Source organism: Apus apus, chromosome 2 (assembly GCF_020740795.1).
Source record: "Apus apus isolate bApuApu2 chromosome 2, bApuApu2.pri.cur, whole genome shotgun sequence".
Classification (NCBI taxonomy): domain Eukaryota; kingdom Metazoa; phylum Chordata; class Aves; order Apodiformes; family Apodidae; genus Apus; species Apus apus.
Genome location: NC_067283.1, coordinates 19,661,692 through 19,683,460, shown reverse-complemented (window position 1 = coordinate 19,683,460; position 21,769 = coordinate 19,661,692). Strand labels below are relative to the sequence as shown.

The following is a 21,769-nucleotide window of genomic DNA, read 5'->3' as shown; positions in this document are numbered from 1 at the left end:
AGGAAACTCAAATTGTGCCATTGCTTTATACAGTGTAAATCCAACATGATCAGGTCTCTGGGGAAACAAATACAACTTAAATTGAAACAAAAAATTTATACTAATGCCCTGTACTGATCACATCTTGCAACTGGCAAAACAAATATTCTTGAATAAGACTGAAGTATCATTAACAAATTATCACCTGCAAAAGCATAATTACTATACAGGCATACACTACAAAAACTTTTTTGCTACTTCCGCTTCATATTGTCACTTTCAAAATGTTCCCCTCTTGGTACCATTTTGAGAAGCAGAATCATACAGTTGTTTCCAAAATCTATTAATTTACAGATATTTTATTATATTACCATTTTGCTGGTTCAAGAACTATGTTTTTTCTGATGGTGAATGGGTTGTGTAACCAAGATACCAAAAAAAATCACAACACATCAACCCCAACATGAGAAAACTAAAAGCAATTGTAATTAAGTGTCCACCACCTTGGGAAAATATGATTGTTTCTTTAGCTTAATAGGAGTACGAATCTTCAACTTGCTATTTGACAGCTGTGTTCTTCGTATCTTTTCACATTATTATTACTAACTGACTTAAGTAACCTTGAAGCAATCACAGGCTAGGAGTTCAATAGCTTTCTAGTTTAGTTTTGGACAGCTTAGCACAGAAATATTCCCAGATCTGTAAATCAGTTCCAAGGAAGCATGAAAAAAATAGTATTATTTCATCAACATTCTTGGAAATATTATTTTACATATTACCATGTGCACATTTATTTCTTGTGTCATGTTAATTTTCAAGTTTTAGCTAAATTGAATTTTCTTTATCAAATTTACATATGAAACTACTCTACAGAGAGATCAAGTATTATAGGTCACTGATGTAACCTCTACTCTGTAGCAGAACCATTTATTAAGTCCAGAAATACAAGGCAATTATTTAAGTAGGTAAGACTTCAGATTGAACTAATTTGTAAGCACTCATTTTTTATTTTTCTTATCTTTCTTGTACACTCCTGTGTCAATAGGAAGCTGCATTAAGGAAGGCTTTGTGCTCTTTAAACTTAACTCTGACTGACCCTCTGTTTTGGAATACTTTAAACACTATTAAATTTTAATTCTTATAATTTCTTTATAGTCAGTAAGCTGAGCTCTGAACTTAAAATCCAAAATTTTGTAGGAGGAAATGTTCAAGGACACAGAAAATGCCATTTTAATCTCTAGATAGAGAATTAGATTATCCAATGTATTTGTGTAAAACAAAACTAGGGAAGTATGGGATACTAATACCTGTTACCATAAAAAAAGGAAATCTTGAACATAAGATTTAGTAACATAAACAACTATGAAGAATTACATTAAACAGTCTGAAAATGTGTAATATTATTGTAAAGGTTGCAATAAACCACAAAAAATAACTTTATCATAATAAAAAATAAGGTGAAGAAAAACTCTGAAACTTTCTCTGGAAGTTGAAAATATAGTTTAAGATTCACTTGGCTCACCATCTTTAAAAACAAACAGAAAACACTGTTGTGTGTTGACATACAGTTACTATTTGAGATATTGCCCTGTGCAAAGGAGAAAATTAAACTGCCTTCAGTTTGCTTTAGATTATTCCTTTCAGATAAGAGGAAAAACAGTGCAATCTCTTCTTATGGCAGAAATAAAGTGATGAAAAAAGCGATGAAACGCATACTTTTTTTCAACATTGTTTCCCCCACAAGCAATTTTAAATACTTTTATCATTGTTTGTGACACCTTTTTTTAAGAAAAAATGTTCTGCGTAAGGAAGAATTCAGTATACTGGTCTTCAGACAAGAAAAACACTTGGCACAAAGATAGCAATCACCAGAAATTTTCCTTCAGAAATACCTTCCACAGGAAAATGGCAGTTTTTCCAGAAAACGTCCATTTCCTCCCAGGAAAATCAAAGTGAGGGCTCCCTACCTAGACTGGTCTCATAAACTTTTTTTGTTGTTGTTCTTATTGCAGAGAACAGAGAAACTGGTGAGAGCTTTGTAGCTGGGCAAGGAGGGTGAAGTTATACACAGTGGTGACAGGGTCTTCTGCTGTCTCTAGCTTACCCTGGGGACAGCTATGACAAGAGAGCGAGAGGGAGTAAAGTCTGGTTGCTTACCCTCAAGAAAGCTATTTAGAAGGCAATAGTCTATGGGGCTATGAAACTTCTTTCTCATTCTCCTGAAACATTTTTTTCCATAAATAGCATAATGACTTTTTGTCAAAATTTCAGATGGGTTTCATTCTCTGAGTATTATTTATTTCCATCTTCACGCCAGTTCTGTACAATACACAAAAGAGCAAGTGTGGGGTTTATGCGAAAGTCAACAGAGGTGGTCTTGTTTTAGTCTTTCCTGTGTATCTTGAAGAGGGAATTGAGCATGAATCAATACAGCCAATATGGGAAGGAAGCTCCACAGAAGGAGAACCACAAGTGTCAGGGTGTTGTACTTTCCATTATGGTAAGATCCTGTCACTGCTGACATTGTATGGCTGGAACCCTGCAGAAGTCAATGCCAATTGCTCTATCAGTAAGAGGATGCAAAAGTGATAGCTGGTGCTGTGGCAGCCTGCTTGCTCTGGAGAGGACTATGAAGGACAGCTGAAGGTGGGGAATAATTTCTTCTGAGAAAAAGTGAATTTCACCTAGTTGTATCCAAGTACCTAAATCACGAGTGTGAGCTGAAACAATGTATTAATAACGTGGGCTAGATCTAGGCAGGCTGAAAAAGGAGCTGTAGGGCAGCAGCAGTGCAGCAGCACTATTTCAGGATCAAACAGCAAAACCATGGGAGATACCATTTGCCAAGGCCACGCCTTTGTAAGGAGATGACCAGGAAGAGGCACATGAGCCTCGGCAGTCTGGTGCCAGCAGGCAGTAGCAGGAAGAGTCAGTGGCGCTTTAGAATCATAGAAACATCAAGGTTGGAAAAGACCTTCAAAGATCAAAAAGTCCAACCATCTGCCCTAGAACCCCTAACCACTAAACCATCTCCTGAAACACCACGTCTGCCCATTTTTTTTAACTCCTCCAGGGATGGTGCCCTTGACACTTCTCCAGGCAGCCTGTGCCACTGCCTCACCACTCTTTTTGTGAAGAAATTTTTCCTAACATCCAATCTGAACCTCCCCTGGCACAACTTGACCCCATTTCCTCTTGTCCTACCACTGGTTGCTACGGAGAAGAAGCCAACACCCACCTCACCACAGCCTCCTCTCAGGTAGTTGTAGAGAGCAATGAGGTCTCTCCTCAGCCTCCTCTTCTCCAGGCTGAACAGTCCCAGCTCCCTCAGCCTCTCATCCTAAGACCTGTTCTCCAGAGCCCTAATCAGCCTAGGTGCCCTTCTCTGCACCCTCTCCAGCACCTCAATGTCCTTCCTTTACTGCAGTGCCCAAAACCGCACATAGTGCTTGAGGTGCAGCGTCACCAAGGCTGAGTACAGGGGCAGGATCACCTCCCTGGTCCTCCTGGCCACACTATTCCTGATGCAGGCCAGGATGCTGTTGGCCTTCTTGGCCACCCGGGCACACTGCCAGCTGATGATCAGCCAGCTGTCAATCAGTACCCCCAGGTCCCCCTCTGCTGGGCAGTTTTCTAGCCACTCCTCCCCAGGCCTGTAGCACTGCTGGGGGTTGTTGTGGCCCAAGTGCAGGACCCGACATTTGTCCTTATTGAAATTCAGGCCAGTGGCCTCAGCCCATCAGTCAAGCCTGTCCAGGTCCCTCTTCAGATCCTCCCTGCCCTCAAGCAGATCAACACTGCCACCCAACTCAGCATCATCTGCAAACTTACTGAGAGTGCACTCTATCCCCTCATCCAAATCATCAATAATGTAAAACAGGAGTGGCCCAGCACTGAGCCCTCGGGAACACCACTTGTGACTGGCCGCCAACCAGATTTAGCTCCATTGAACACAATTCTTTGGACCTGGCCATCCAACCAATTTTCCATCCAGCAAAGCATACGCACATCCAAGTCATGAGCAGCTGGCTTGATCCCTAGTCCCCAAACACCTGCTGGGCAGATGTGGCTATGGATCCTGCCAAGAACATGGCACCAGAGAGCAAGAAAGCATCTGCTTCATCTGGCTACAAAAGCATTCAAGCCCAGCCTTTCATCCAAGAAGCACGAAAAGGGAGTCAAAGGTGTAAATTTGTCCTAAATTATGGGGAGGAGGACACGTACTCATATTTTCCACCTCTCAGGAAATCAGCACCTATTTAAAATCAACTTACTGTACATGAGAACCCGAATGCAGTTCTGTGCTTGCAACACCCTTTTTGCAGGTGAGATGGGCTGCATCAAAAGAAGTGTGGCCAGCAGGACCAGGGAGGTGATTCTGCCCCTCTACTCTGCTCTGGTGAGACCCCACCTGGAGTACTGTGTACAGCTCTGGAGCCCTCAGGACACGAAAGACCTGGAGATATTGGAGAGATTCCCAAGAAGGGCCACAAAGATGATGAAAGGGCTGGAGCACCTCTGCTGTGAAGACAGGCTGAGAGAGCTGGGGCTATTCAGCCTGGAGAAGGCTCTGGGGAGACCTTATAGCAGCTTTCCAGTACCTGAAGGGGGCCTACAGGAAAGCTGGGGAGGGCTTTTCATCAGAGAGGGCAGAGATAGAACATGGGGTAATGTTTTTAAACTGAAAGAGGGTAGATTTAGGTTAGACATCAGGAAGAAATTCTTCACCATGAGGGTAAGGCCCTGGAATAGGTTGCCAAGGGAGATTCTGGAAGCCCCCTTCCTGGAGGTGTTTAAGGCAGGCTGGATGAGGCTTCGTGCAGTCTGGTCTAGTGGGAGGTGTCCCTGCTTATAGCAGGGAGGTTGGAACCTGATGATCTTTAAGGTCCTTTCCAACCTTAACCATTCTATGATTTTATGATTCATGGCATGCCCTTGGTTTCCTCTTGCTGAAGGGATGACCCGTAAATTGACAATTTCAGCTAGATAGATGCAGCAGAAATCCTCTCTGCCACATCCTGACCCAGTTGAAATCTGAAACCCTTGTATCAGCTACTTAGGTACTGCAGTGATAGGCACAATATGGATTAGATTTGAATACTGTAGCGAAGATTTTTCCACTAGAAAATCCCCTGGGATCTCTCTCAAAGTAGCATTAAATTCAGGTAAACTGCAACAGTAACCACAGGTTGGAAAAATGTGTCAGCATATATTTAAGTTTTATGGTAGATTATGATTTATAATGCATCTATTCCTAAGGGGATGGTATGAATTTTGCAGGAAAAGTTTCTGCTTAAATATAACTCATCTTATATTCATATTTGTTTCTCTATGACTGCTGCAGAAAACCTTCAAAAAATATTATAATGTAGGTCTTTTTCTTAAGAGGTGTTTTTTTTATGAGTCAAATAATTTCATTTTTACTCTCAGTTATTTATCTTTCCTGCCACATCACTGATGTTAATTACCTCATTTGTGTAAACTCATGTAGACTGTACTCATTTGGAATTAATCCAGGAGTAAATCTGTGGCAAACTAGTTAACAAATGTTTTATAAATCAAACTAACAGTTTAAAAATGTTACACAAGTTTAATTCCCAATTTATTTCCACTGTAATCCTTCTGCTCACTCACTTCACAATGAAATGTCACATTAATGCTGTTTCAGCTACTGTGCTGCTCTAACTTGAGTGTATATATGTTCCATTTCAAAGTATGAAAACTAAAATATACTTTATATTCTTGCATTTGCTTAATATAGTCTCAACTAACACATTGTATTATATCAAAACACTTCTCCACAAGCTACCTAGAGATTTTAGTGAGCTTTTTTGGTTATTAATATTTTTTTTTGTTCAAAAAAAAATCACTACATTAGAAGAATGCATATTGTGACACAATCAATAATATGGATTTAGGAGTGTGTTCACCTCACAGACTGGCTGTATTAAAGTATAATTAGCTAATATCTTTAAGAGTGGACAAAAGCAAAAGAAGAAAACTGTGGAAATGCATGATCATCTATCAGCTGTAATCCACACGAACAACAATGAAAATCTGTAACTTCATTCATATTATACATACTTAATACTCACAATTCCACTGAGATCAATGTAAGTGAAGGGTCACTTGCCTATATTAAGGGTATTATATTTTACGCCCCTGGAAGCAACTGAACAGGAATTTACTATTTTACTGGTTGTTTGCATATTTCACATATGTTCAATATACTTGATTTCATATTTTTGTTTCTATAAAATTTTTATGAGTGGTTGTCTGCAGGCCATTAGAAATACATGTAATGGTACAGTTAGTGCCTTTAAAAGTCATTAAAGTTTTTTGGTTTTTTATTCACTTCAGCATCAAACATTTTATAAAGCTAATATAACACCCAAATTGAAACATTCATTATATAAGATTCATCTATTCTATAAATGCAGTGCAATGTCACTGAATTTAATAATTCCTTATTGCATTCATAGACTTCTAATGGATTTTATTTGATTGATTAATGCACTGCTAGTTTTAAAAATTATATTTAATAAACATAATGAGTCAGACTGACAACAATTTAAAAGCGAGTAGTTGAAGTTAAGAAATTATGGTGATAAATTCTCTATTATAAACTCACCCAAATTAATCAAGCTCAGATTGGTCCTATTTTGTCACAAAATTAATATAAAAATAATCTTTGTGATTTTAAAATTGTACCTTGCTCTGAACTTGTGTTAACTCTTTTGCAAATACGCTGTCAATTGTGGCTGGCATCTGCTGATAAAGAGAGTTCGAAAGGTCTTTCTTAGCAGCTCCTTTGTACTTTACCTATAGGGGAGAAAAAACACACAATGCAAAAACTAAGAAAGATACAGTAATCATACCAGGTAATTTTTTTTCTATTAAAATGCTATAAAGATCATTAGAATTGGAAAAATCTAATGCTGCATTTTATAAACTTTCAAGCAAACCAGGTATTTCAATAACTCTAAAATACTTTTGGTGGATGTGTCTAATTCATGAAGCAATGTAAAGTACCTCCTAATTCAATTCAATAATTTAGTAGGAAGTACAAAATAAGGCAAGCAAGGCAGGGTTTTTTTCTATCCTTTTAAAATCATTTCCAAAAACCAAAACTACCTTTTTTCTTTCTCTTTACCAAAGTTTTGCACAATGGCAGCAATGAGAGGACAAGAAAAAAATATTTTACCAATTAATAAGTGGCAGCATGTCTGCCATCACTTCTACTTAATTGTCTCATATTACAGATTCATTTTTAAACTACTTTTTATTTACCCTTTATTTTCTTCAGTGTTCAGTAGTAGCAATTCCTCACAAAAGGGTTTATGAGACAGGGCAGAGCAATGGTTCAAAATCTGGGAGGCTTTTGCTCCTGATCAAATTCAAAAAACTTTTTAAAATTCATAAAACGATAATATCAGGTACTGCTGTGAAAGTAATTGCAAATATCAAAGCTATCCTAAATGATACTGTCTAATGTCATTAATTTACTGTGCAAGATACAGCTGTTCATTAGAGACTGATTTCTCATATGTATTCCATCCATCAATAATTTGCTGCAACACTTGTTGCTGTCTCCCAAAACAGAGGGCCCTTTTTCACAGCCAGAGATACGCTGTTAAGGATTTCAGTGTTCAACTTTTGCAAAAGCAGGTTATGGGACACTAGAGGTCAGTAATTTACAAGATAAAATATCCACCACATCATGCTTCAAGAAATGCAGCAATAAGCAACAGGGTGCTCAACAGTGAGATAACATAAAACATTTGGATTTAAAATCCTGAAATATCTTCATATCTCTAAATCTTTTATTAATAATTTGCAGCATATTTTTGTAATCAGACAAATGGATTAAATAAATTATCTGTATTGTGCTTTTGTAGACTGCAATAATTTGTATCTCAGAAAGTACCACTTCATCATGTTTATGCCCCTTGGGATTTACTACACCTTCTTCATTGAAGGTAAATATAACAAAAATATTAATCAGATTCATTTACATTGAATGTAGCCACACAGCAAATATATGTATGTAAGAAACAGAAGATAGAATATATATAAATTACATAAATCCAGACAGGGATGTTGAGATGTGCTTTAACAGAATCATGTAGGTAAGATAAAAATTGAGGCACCAAAAATTTTAGAATTTCAAGGGTCACAGTGACAGAAAAATCACTCAGAACCTGCAATTCCTTAATAAAAGCAACTCCAATAAAAATCCTGCTGATGTTTTTTTCCCTTGGGAAAAATAATCAGACACATAATGCTACGATACTTTGTACCTGGGACAGAAAGCACTGGCAGTAAACTCTGCTCTGGCATTTTGGAAGCTGCCATTCTTTCTTTGCCACTACTGTTGTACCTGTGTGTGTGCCTGTGTACACATAAAACCATAAAAGCTCTGGCATGGATATGCATATCTATGCATGCAAGGGCTCAGGAGACCTGCAGATGGCATTGACCTGATGTCTGCCCCAGTCCCCTTGCTGAAGGAGAACAGGTTCCTTCTCCCCTTCTTCTAGACAGTCAGGCTGTGAATTCTCCACAGCAGGGAAATTATGTACAGGTATGATCTGCAAACCCCATCACTATAAAATGTCTAACAAGAAATACCTCAGTTTACTCATCCATAAAATAGACTGGCTAAGACTGCCTCAGAACCATTATTAAAACATTTGGTATCCCAGAATAAAAGTGTTGCATAATTTGAAATTATTTTTATTAATATATACAGAACACACTAATTAGGGTGCTTTAAGACACTTCGGCTTTAAACAGAATTGCTATTTCCATGCTAAAAATCACCATATTCAATTGAGAGAGCTTTTATGAGGGATAAGAAGCAAAGAGAATTCTTCTGTCTTTCAGGACTTACCTCAGAAATAAAAGCACCAAGACTTTTCACGTGTTTTAGCTGTGGGGTGTCAGGTACAAATATACACTTGCCCTTAGACTTTTTAAACTCTTCTTTATAGTGTATCTACAAAGAGGAGAAAAAAATTAGTTTTATTGTTCTTAAAATACTTTTCTTTAAAAAGCCAATACCAAGCAAATTATACTTTTATTTAATTATTTAATTAATATTTTTATTTTACTCATTAATACTATGCTGGTTGGCTTGCAAATGCCTCAGGTTGAATCAAACTAGGTCACATGGGGAAAAACCCAGTTCTCACATATAGTACCAGGGCTATGTAAAAGTCACAAAACTCATTAAAGATCATATAACCATTTAGATTTGAAAAGACCTTTAAGACCATTGAGTGCAACCATAAACATAACATTGCCAAGTCCACCTCCAAGCCATGAAAAAGATACTATTTTTTCTGCATATAGAGCAAATTTTCACTATTGTCTGTTCATGTTCCAGTACATCTAAAGAAAGGAGAATTGAATAACGTATTTTCTCCTTAATCTCAAAGGTAAAGCTGTTCAACCTTTAACACCAACTTAGGAAGCACAGAATCTGTGTAACACTGTCAAAACCCACTGTCAAATGCTCCATGAATCCAAGAGTTACATGAAAAAATTCAGAAGGCCATCACCAAATCATTGCCAGCACCCCAACTGTCATGACATGTAGACAATGTCAGAGTTTAAGAGCATTAATTTTAAACAGTTATTTTTCAAGTCATTTGTATGTGCAACAGAAATAAATTTTGAAGCATAACAACTGGTCTTTCTTTCTGTATACATATAATAGTTTTGTTCAATGCAAATTGAATTATTTAGTATTAAGCTTTCATGGTTACTATCTGTTACCATTCCTCTAACCTCATTTTCACATTCTGCACAACAGCAGCTTGCGTTTATGCACTCTAGACTTGCTGACAAGCACTGACAGAAGCAATATGATCTGCATCTGAGCATTACAAAAATACGCAGTCTTAATTTCTTCTTTCTCTGAATCCTTAATGGATATCACAAGTTCTAGTCTATGCTTCTCTACAGGGACTTAGGAAATTCCTGAGGAGGATGGGAGTTTACACAGAATCAGCTTCCAGGTAACCACTTCGCAATGCACAAAAAGGTCAGTTTTATTATAAGCATGAGCAGGCACTTATTGTCAACCTGGACACATGTACTGGCACACGTGCAGGTACTTGCAAGGGGACAGAATGTGTACATGAACAGCTTTTTAAGAAGCTTCATAGAATTATAAACATTAATGGTGATACCGCTGAGAAGTGATGCAGGAAGTCCAAAGAGCTGACTATCTACTGGCTAGGTTTGACGGAGTTCCCAAGAGGACCATCTGTAAAGACGAGACTCTGCTAAAGGAGATGAGAGAGTCTTGCTGCTCACAACATAGATAAATCACCCATGGATAACTGAGAGCTGGCTTTAAAGACATCCATTTTAATAACAGACTAATAATTACGTTTAAAAATCAAACATTTAAGCCTCCTAAGATATCTCTTAATCAGAAGGGGTGGGGGGGACAACACAACATGACTAGAAGAAACAATCCAAATCATTCTGCTGCAGAAACCATGCTTTCAAAATAGATGAAAGCAGGAAAGCACTAACACCACCTCCTTGCTCCTTTATTATTCACATTTATTATAGTAACCCATAGAGGCCAAAAAAATGTGTGCAGGCTCAAATGCACTATTTAGAGAGGACATAAAACAACATGTAAAGAAGTTTATATTCCTCTTCAAAGTTTGGGGTTACAAATTCAAATGTCTAAAATACTAAATAGGAAATTTTTGCCTGTATGCCACTTACTCTTCACCACAAAATACGTTGTTTAGATTCAATAGATTTGGTAAGCCTTAAAAAAAATACTAAAAACAAGTAGGAAAAATTTGCAAAAGATGGCCTGGAGTCACCACTGCTCTTTTAATATAACTTTGAAATCCAATAGCTCACTAGAGGCCAAATTTTCAATAGCTCTCTCATGATCCTTTTCTCCCTGACTCATCACAGAACTACTCTGACCAGCAGAACAGCTATTCAGTAAAAGTGGATTCAAATTCCAAGAAAACCACCAAAACAGTAAGCTTCAAATGGCCTTGTTTTTCTTAAGGGAAGCTATATAGCAGGATCAACCTCATAAAACAAGGACATCCAATTTTTCATCTGAAGCTTCCTGGCTCTTCAAGAAAATCCTTGTCCATGGCCTGTTCCATTGATCTTTTTATGGGGGAAACACAGGAGGAGACTGTGAGCTAAAGGAAAGGCTCTGATGGCAACAACTTAATCCAAGCAGCCACCTTTCCTTGGTATTCATGGACACATCCTAATTTTAATATGAGTATACTTGAAAAATTGTTTGTTGACATCAGCGATGTAACTATGTTGACAGTCAACATGCCAAGATCCATTACAGAGCTGTTGTCTCTCAAAGACCCATTTAAGCCTAGAAAAGCCACAAAAAGGTCTGCACCTCCTTACCTAGATCTTATACTAGACTAAAAGGGAACTTTTTTGCCACTAAGAATTTCCTTTCCAACCCTAAACTTCCTCATTTATAATCACTCATAAGACCAAAGGCTGTGTCAGACCACAGATCCATCTAATATAAAATTCTCTCTGTGTGGCCACAGAAACCTAAAGAGTATGAGAATAGGGCAACCATTCACTACCATGCCCCACAGTTATTTTACTAGTCTCCAGCTGTTTGGACCTCAAAGCCCTCCTGAGTTAGAGGCTGTGACCAGTAATGGTGAGCCCAGAGGAACAGCTCCACCCTCCACACCTACTGATACCAGTCAGAAGACACTCAGTTTCTGCCCTTGACTCTAGGTCTCCTCGACCCTTGCTTTACAATAACGAGACATGTTAAAGCAAAGTTGGGACTCCATACAAGGACAGTCAAATAGCAAGCAATACACTTTTTGCTGCAGCGGAAAAGAAGGACTGGTAGCACATGTTACCAAAATTCAGCAGAATCTTGAGAAGCGGAGTGTCTGCTTATTACGGTAGTTTGGTCAATTATCATTTTATTTGTATAATAATTACCCTTTCTGCTTATATCAGTATTCACAACATCATACCACACAATCAAAACAAAGAAGAGATTAAAATTTACCAAAATGTAAGTAATACAAACAAATGGACAGGCTACATTTCAATACTGAAGAGAAAAGGCCTGGAAAAGATAAATCAAATACACATGACAGTTTTGAAAACATATGTGAAATAGAATGCACAATGGACAGAGATTAAATTAAAATACTTTAGGGAGAAATATGCAGGGGGTATCACAGCCACAGAACAAACATCTGCCAACCTCAAATGAAAATGGGGATTTCCTCAAGAACCAGAGCACATAAACACTTCAGAACTTCTCTTACGTACAGTTCAAGGCAGACAGCTTAACATGCACCAAGGGCTGCCATTGCAACACTTTTTAAAAACCATATTGCCAAAGTAAAGTAACCCTGCAAAGAATGCAGGGCAAGCATAAAGCAACTTCAGTATCTCAGCCATGAGCACTTGTGGCGCTGCATTCTGATGGAGGAGCTGCACTGACAGCTCTGCCAGCACAAAAGGATAATCATCCAGTCTCATGTTCAGCAAGGACACAGGCTGCTGTCCCAAGGTCATCTTAGGGCCAAACTTCAAGCCCCATAAGATAAAATATACAGATACACACCAATCATACATCCACACAAACATGAGTTTGTGTAAAGATTCATGCTAAAAAGGATTAGAAAAATATAAAAAAGTTCTAGATGTTAATGATTCAAAAATCAAAGGCAAGAATGCAAACTCCTTGCAGTTTATTTGCCTCCACAATGAAGTGTGCAGGGTGAGAAACTCACCCCACCAGCACCAAGGACTTCAGTGGTCATAAGAGATTCCAATTATAGCAAATATTCTGGGAAACAATATTCACCCTTTATACATGCATGTATTCCATTCTGGGCAATGAAGAAACACCTACTGATTTCAGCAGAGGCTGAATAAGGCTCCAAAATTGGATGCCACTTTTAAGCACAGTGTTTTTGAAATTAAACTGGTCTGCACCATTACATATAGCTACTGCTTCAAAAGCATTAATGAGACTTTGCCGTTATGCTTTACATATTTCAAGGAAAATCTAACACACTTGCAGCTTAAACGTTATCACGAGTTTTCAGCAAAAGCCTCCTCCCCTGAAACATTACAGGGTTCAGAAACCTAGCCTGTTACTCACCTTAAGTTTCAAGGCCCTGCAGAAAAGCAGAGAAAATAGAGCCACTCCATTTACCAGTTAGTTACCAGCCACAGCCAGTATTACTTCTAATGGATACAGAGCACAGTGATAATCCCTTTTATATCAAAGAAAATATTTCTTCAGAATTTTTCAAGGAGCTTTTTCCTTTAAGAACAGCAACTCTTTCAGAAACAAGTCGCATGGAGGCAATAAATGTATTTGGGGTCAGGTTATGTGCTCCAGGTCCATTTTCGTTTTGGCCTTCACATGAGTTAACGGGCACTTTTTGTACCATATTCCACTCTTTTGCCAAAGAAAACACTTAGATAACTATTGGTGAAAATATTGATAATCTCTACTACTTCGTAAAGTATCTTGAGATTACCAGGGACCCATCTTGGTAGCTTCTCTTAAGATGATATAATGTCTGTATCTGATCAACAGTTTTAAAAGTCTATAGTAACTAAGAATTTGCTAGCTAAATAATTTTAAAATATATTCTAGCATTTCAGCATTCATGGATTCTTCCTGTAAGTGTAAGTCAATAATAATATGCTAAGCAGTTTTGAGCACCTATCACCACAGACCAACAGGTAACACTGAAAATTCATCTGATTTCCTGAGGAAATCAGCCAAGGTGTTCTCATGGGAGGCATCCTCAGAGTGAGACCCACTTTTTGGAACATTCTTCTTCCTCTGGCCTGTGTTCTGCATCTGATAATATAAGGTACAAGTACAGGGTGTGCTTTTCTGTTATTTCCTGTGCTTTCATATTTGAGCCTTGGATGGGCACATGCTGCAGTGCATGTATCTGAAAAATATGTATCATAAATATAAACCCACTTGATAAGAGAAATGCAAATGTAAGGAAGCAAATAGTCACCATCACTTACATCACTTATCATTTCACTGCACTTTCGGGCCAGTTCCATATTTCTGTCCTCAATAACAGGCTTGAGGAAGACCTGTAAGAGAAAAGTAATCATTGCAGGTTTATAGTCCTAAAAGGGTAACAACAGAAGGAAATAAGCTCTTTTCAAAGTTATTGGGGTTTAACTCACCTTTTCTTCTTCTTCTTCCCCATCCTCACTTTCATCTTCCCTAAGATCCTGAATGACAGATACTCGCATTTTTATACCTTGCAGAAAACAACAATGAAAACTCTAAGAAGGTTCAGAGCTGCAGGAAAGGGTTCAGACCCTACAGCATGCCTGGTATCAATGCTTCATTTAAGCAATGCTGCACTTAACTCTACCAAGGCTCCTTCCTTATTTAGGCAGCACTTACCAGTCTTTATCTGAACAATTCAGTGTGAGTGAAGTGAAAGGCATTGCAGATGGCCTTGTTAGCTATCAGTAGAGCAGAGCTAATGCTTTCTTACAGATAAAATATAATTAGACGGCCTATCCCAGTCAGCCATTTTTTAAATTACTAAGAACACACTTAATTAAAATACTGTGATGCAGTTAATTCATAACATAAATAATTTAGTCAAATCAACAGGCTAAAAAGGGGAACATTGACTCTAGGGTTATAGGAAAACTGCCCAGTTCTAAGATTCAAGGCATCATTGACTCAAATACCAGTTATAGCAAGCTTTTATTTATTGGTCCAATAACAGAGCTTTTTGAATTAAAAAAAAAAAAAAGAAAAAGAAAAGAAAAAAAAAAGCACCACATTATTCTTTTTTTCCAGTAGATGTGTATTTATTTATCTATATTTTTCAGGAAATTCTCCTGCTCCACAAAACATATCAAATTCCTTAAATGCTTTGCATATTACGTCAGCTGAAGGTTAAACGTGTGCAAACACAGAAATAAACACATCTCTAAACCTACAAGTACACATGTATTTACAGAAACATGAATGAGCCTTCACAGTTAAAAACTGTCATGGTCTGTAGTCTCAAAACCAACCTTTTTAAGTCTGAAGTTATTGACTCCAGCTGCGATGTAACGAAAATATATCCTCGTGCTGATGGATAGTGTCACAGGATAGTGTCACAGTGTTTGTTTCTGTAAAACAACCAAGGAGGTATTACACAATCAGTTGGAGTAACCAGCATTTTAACATCCTTTTTCTTTCTAAACTGTATCTTGTGTACTTCTCATCATATAGAGCTCATGATTTTGAATTTAATCTAGAGAAGTGATTCACCACTACACAGCTTTGCAGTCAGGCAAAGACATAAGGAATTTGTACTCTTAAAAAAACTCTTCAAAACTATTAAGTACTTGTGCCCAAAATCAATGTCCTTAGAGTTTATTTTTAAAAAACCATTTCCTTAGAAAAATAAACCCTTCAAAGAAGAGGAAAAATAAAGCATTTGACTTAGTAAAAGTCTGAATATTTGAAAAAAATATTAAGAAAAAAGGCACAAATTGCATCAAGTCTGTAATAATCAAGAGACAGAATTCTTTATACATTAGTAATACAGAAAACTTCAAGATTTTTCATTTCACCATTTCATATATGAGCATTGCTAAAGTCCAGGTTGAAAGCTAGAAGGCTGATTTGCATAGGTAAGGGTAGTAGGCACCTGTAATTTATGCTGACTACTTTTGGAGCTCAGGATATTCCATCCTTGTGGAAATAAGTGGTTCAGTCTTATAAAATGGGTATTCAAAATAACAGGTCATTTTTTAAGATTATGGTCACAGCAAATGTATTCCTAAACAACAGTATTCCTAAACAGTGATGCATTATTTCAAGGACCACACATTAAGAAGACAGAGTACCTACAAATGTGCCAGATAGAAATGCAGCACCAAAGCTTCACTTTGGAACTTTTGTGCTAATATTGTAAATACTATATTCTTCCAGTGTTGTTAATTTCCCTTTCCTTCCTACATTTAATAATTTTTTTAAGCGGAGACATTGAAAAACATTTAAGAGAGTAGAGAAGAGCTATTAGTAGCTGCAAAGCTTGCTGAATATAGGGAAATCTTTTATTATTTTTTTGCACCGCAAAGAAAATATGATCAAAATTACAAAATTCCAACTGTTCAGGCTTGGGAGAGGAGGGAGGAGGGCACTGTCCAGCTTTTTAACTTGCTTACATCGAATGTGGTGGGTTTTCAGCTGCTGGACACAGCAAAATGTAGATATTAATTGTGGTCTTCCTGTAATGGTTTCTGTATAGAAAATATCTCCTTTCTCCTTAGCACAATCTTCAACTGATTTGACAGAATTAATTTTTTCCCATTTTTACACCATCTGGTTCAGGTGTAACTGGGAGTCCAAATATGCTGTGTCCCATGTAACTTCCATAATAAAGGGACTGCAAGACAGCTGCTATAACTCACCATATTAAAGAAAAATATCATGCGATGCATAAAAGGGAGAAAGGGAAAAAAATATCACAGTGTCAACTAACTATACACAAGTTATTCAAAATGGCATTCTCACAAAACAGATGCGAGGACTATATGACATAGAAATCTGCCTCCTTTTTTTTTTTTTCATCCTCCTCAAAACACTGAATATTGTCAGGTAATATCCACTGTGCACTAAAGCAAGCAGAAAATTAAATATTTCCAGATACAATACATACAGAGAATAATTTGTTATGACCATTTAAGAGTTGCACAGTTTAGAAGTGCATTACAATTCTATTAGCAGTCTGAAGGTCAAGAACAAGTTAGGTTACTTCCATAAGAGGCAGTAAATAATCTAGGATCAGTAGGCATTTTGGCACAGCAAATGTTTGTATATGTTTACAGATATTTTTGCTGCGCTTTACACTCCCAAAATTATTATGAAGAATATTGTCTTAAAGATGACCTTTCATCTACAAAACCTGCATTTTTATCAAAACCTCCAAACTGATGTTTCTGAACCATTTTCCACTGTATAGAATAGAATAAACTTTAGTCATTTGTTCTGGTATGAAACAACACACATCAAACAAAATCCAGTTGTACAGAATTTTAAGAAAACACTGTAACTAACTGCTAAGCTGAGTATGCAATAATATTTGTATGCATACAGGGCAAAAAATAGATTTTATTGTTGCATTATAAATATCTTAAACTACACACAATGGGGAGAAATGGGTTCTCCAGGGAAGTACCCAGTATGAACTCATTCAAATTTTTATAAGGGACTGCTGCATAGCTCCACACTGATACTTCCAGCCACCCCGCATGGATAGTTCTCATCTCAGTTCAAATTTAACTGCACATTGTCTAGATTGTTCACAGAAACATAGTATTTGCAGCACACAGCCTTCGCACTGTATAAACTTTTGATAAAGACAAGCCTCCTAGAAGCAAGCTATATGGTTTATCCAATGAAAGGAGACAGCTGAAACTCCCAGCACTTAAAGCTATCATTTGATTGTGCCAATGTATTATTTATTTATACAGAACATTATTCAAGTAATTGGTCTAAATGTGTATCTGCTGAGGAGGCAGAAGGGGAAGACACATGGGGTATAATGAGCCTGAGTCCCCATGAGTACAAGGTCGGACAAGCACACGAATGGTTCAGGCACACAGTTGTGCAGCTTTCCTGCTTTGATCACACACAGCTGTGTCCACATCTGGCCAAAGCCCCACCATCCCCTTGTCCCTTTATCAATCTTTTAAGAAATACATTTGGGAGATGTTAGCCCAGAAAGTTAAAAGGCTTAATCTCATTTTGGCCCTGATGCACATAACAATTTAGCAGTTGCGCTCAGTTCTGTCACTGAACAAACAATATTGTTCGACTTTTTTTGGCATAATGCCCAAAAGCTTTCTAAAATCTTCCATAGTCACGTGTACTGTTGAGCTGGAAGGACTTCTATATCACTTCACAGAACAGCAGACACTGTCCTAGAAAAAGTACTTAGAAAGGTACCAGAAACACCACAGTCTCAAACATATTTAGCAGAGTTCTGCATGGGGTACTTGAATATAGCTTGAAAGTTAAGGGCTGAGGCATTTCAGCTGGAAAATCTGAACAGCATTATACTGAGAGGTATATACATGTTATGAATATGCTCCTTACAATTCTGGACTGGAAAACTAGTAAGAGCAGAAGCAGAGTATTAGTGTTTTAACTGTCCAGCTTCCAATGAGCTAAAAATCAACCCACAGACATCCCTGAATTGAAAATGTTATTTTCTGTTCTCACTGGACAGACACACACATCACTGAAATAAGAACAACTAACTCAACACAACATATCTGGTGGGCTCTTTTCAAAAGCACAAAAGCTTTCATAAGCACTGAGATTCAATTACTTCTAATTTCTAGAAATGCTCATCTATCAGACTGGAAGTTACTAGCAGCACTGGACAAGGAAGTTCATAGTTGGGCTATCAGCAACAGGATCACAAACAGAAAGAAAGAGAACCCAGCCTGCCAATCTTAACCACCCCTGAACATGAAATGTCAACTAACATTAACAAAAGTAATTCAAGAGATCATTCTATTTATAAAAAAAATATTACCTATAAGCTTGTAACTGTCAGATCATGAACACTGAATTTGTCAACAACACTTCAATATCTGCAAATAGCTCCTGGTTCTAAGCTAAGATTTTCATTGAAAGAAATTTATTTTATTTTAGGTTTTGGCAAAGCAGAGAGTGGCAATGGCATTTTGAAAGATAAAACAAGATGTTAGAATACTGATTTGTGAATCCTAGAAAGCCTAATTAATTTCATTGTATAATAAATAAATAAATACAGATGTTTTTTGCAAACGCATACTCATGGAGACATTGTCTAACCCAACTGGATCTTCATGACAAAGCATTTAAGATTTCTGTATGGTACAACTAGTTTCACATAATAATACCCAATCTAATCTAGTTGCCAGAAGCAGTGTAGTTATGCCAGCATAGCACTGCCTGAATTAATAAATTCTTTCCCACACAGCTAATTATTCTCAGAAATTAATCCGTTCACAGGTGGGAGTATTTATCAGGGTACAAGACTGTGCCATGCAGATGTAACCTTAGTTGTAATCAGCAACAATACATTTAAATAAACCAGGATAAAGTTTTCAGATACTAAAGTATATAAAAAAAAAACCCACCAAACACCCAAAACCTCTGCTCCTTTCTTCATAATTGCCTCCTATGTTTGCACAATAGTTTTTAACCCTCAAATATGGTATTTCCTAAATGGGATACACAGTTTCGCCTAGTCTTTTTCTAACTTGTCAAGAAATTAAATCCTCAACGATGGGGGAATTTGCTCTTTCCATCCCTGCAATATTTTCAGTGTAACCAGAAGCCTGAAAAGTCTACTGCTCCTACAGCTCTCTTCACAAATTGCTGCATCAGGAGCTGGGACAGGAATCATCCACATTTGACTGCATTGCAACTGTTCCTGTTCAATCCATTCTTCCCTTACTCAAGTGTCCAACGAAATATGGGAGTCCACCAGTGCTTAACAGCCCTGGGACATCGTAACCGAGACTCTTCTGCACTCCCCACCTCTTACTAGTGCCATTACAATGAATAGTATTTATTCCTATTACCTACAAAACTGGAGCCCTGATACTTGTCCTGTACACTAGTAGTCAAGTGGTCTACATGCTAATCCCTTGTACCTGCTGGAGAGCAGTGCACAGCCAAGCTACCCCTCTGCTCTGCAACTTGTGGCTCAGAATGCATAAGGCTGATCTACAGAGGATGACTGGAAACTGAACTTACCAGCTGACTAGGTCACTGTGTGAGGTATCCATAAAAGCAAAATCACATTCAGCAGAAGAGGGATTGAACGGAGAACTTAGGGCTTTTCTCTGAAGACTCCTCAAATGGAGAAGTATTTACCTGAGAGATCAAAGTTTTCGATTCAGAAAATTTTCATTGTATATTACTTTGCTATAAATCACAGCTAAAATTATCAATGATTGTAGGTAAAAGGTACAAAGGCAGGAACAAACAAGTTTTATTTTGCCTCAATAAATCCTAAAAAGCAAAATATACTCCCTTTCTCTTTTCAGTGGCTTTATATCCATATACATCTTACTGTAATCTGAAATGACAGAAAGATATATTTGGCTTAGACACAGACCCTCACAGACATTTTCTTAGACATCTAGACCGCGCATGTGTGCTTACAAGGAATTTTTCTTGTAGGAATACTTTGAATTCAGCTGCCTGAATTGACAGAATCTCCCAGATCAGGAAGAGAAAATTGAACCTTTCCTATAAATTTAAATTCAGTTCTATCTACATCCACCAATTTATAACACTCACTTACTTAATGAATGCATTTTTCTTGAAAGTAAAACCACAGTGGTTTATTTTATTTGTATTTAGTTGAGGTTTTTCTTCATATTTCTGCAGTTCTTCTATTTTGATAGACCTAAAACTGGCACTTCAGTCATACTCTCTATGGAGGGAACAATACCAGATGTAACACACACCTTCAAAAAAAAAACTTCATAACTTTCCTGTTCTAGAACATTTCATGTTACTGATTCTCCAGTAAGCTAAATTTGCACCAAACTGCCTCAGACAGCTAATGCTAAAATAAGAACTCACTTCTTCATTGACAATTATTTAAAATCATAGCTTTTAAACTTCAGAATGCTCTTCAGAAAACTCCCCAAAACAGAAAAGATTAAACCAAACAGGTCAGGATAAAAAAAGAAATCTAGCGAACACATTTGAAGTAAAAGAAGTCACTTGTTCAATGATGAAAAATTTATTCAAGTAACTTCACTTTGATCAAGACAAATAAGTACAAGTCATAAATAATTAATGGAGAAGGTGTATTTTGAAATGTCGTCAGACACAAAAAGACAAAAATAAAATCATAATTATGTAAAATAAACAACACCCTTATTGTGTTTCAAATTACTGATTCTTGTATAGTCCTCATTTGGAAAAACAAACTAATTCTCCTTTTTTTCCTGTTTTGTGAATTGTGCCCTTCATAAGACTTAAACAAGAAAACAAGTTACACATACCCTCTGTCCAGCTGAGTTTGAATCTGGATTGCCATAATCAAGCTTCCATGCATGACAGGTTAACAAGACTACCCACAAGAGCTGTACTATGCATTTAGCAATGTATTCAAAGACAAAGCAGTTAATATATTAAATGTAGGTTCAGACAATATCCATAATTTTCAAGACAGAGAGTTATAATGACTGATGGATAGCTCATTCTTTTGGAAACACTGTTGTGCCAAAATAGTCTGCTTGAATAAAATAAATATTATTTTTGAAGTGCTTATATTAGGCTACAATGGATTTGAAAATACAACTGTTAATAACCTGGTACTGAAAAGAACCTTACAGGAAAAAATCCTATATTAACAGCTCTCTGGACAGCCTAATCCTGTAATTGAGTTGGCAGTTGTAATTCAGGAGAGCAATTTACCAGTTCTTAAGCATTGACTACAGAGTTGAAGAAAATACACTAAAAATACAACAGCTAGCAGTAACAAGTCACAGGAATGTTACATCCTTACATACACTCTGTTTAACAATTATATACACAAGTTTCCATGACAACAGTGACAAGATGATAAAAACATCTTCCATCATCCACTGAAAAATACATTTCTGCTTATATCATTGATGAAGTGGCAAGCACCTAATTTAGAAGCTTCAACTTGCATTTAGTAACATATTTTTATATTCAGAGAAATGTACATCATCTTTTTAAAGGCTTTAA

General features: G+C 37.1%; 1 protein-coding gene across 4 annotated transcripts in view; it reads right to left on the bottom strand.

The window, feature by feature from the left end:
* NEBL (nebulette) overlaps positions 1 to 21,769 on the bottom strand; it is a 251,878-nt gene that overhangs the window by 79,069 nt on the left and 151,040 nt on the right. The window contains exons 1-4 of one of the 4 annotated variants that reach the window (XM_051610331.1): positions 14,206 to 14,279; positions 14,038 to 14,109; positions 8,873 to 8,977; positions 6,691 to 6,801 (exon numbers count right to left, since the gene is read on the bottom strand). The exons of the other annotated variants lie outside the window; for them this stretch is intronic. Of the exons in view, the coding sequence (XP_051466291.1) occupies positions 6,691 to 6,801; positions 8,873 to 8,977; positions 14,038 to 14,109; positions 14,206 to 14,274 (357 nt within the window). The 5' untranslated portion in view covers positions 14,275 to 14,279. Of the gene's footprint in view, positions 1 to 6,690; positions 6,802 to 8,872; positions 8,978 to 14,037; positions 14,110 to 14,205; positions 14,280 to 21,769 lie in introns of those variants that run through there. 4 annotated transcript variants of the gene reach the window in all.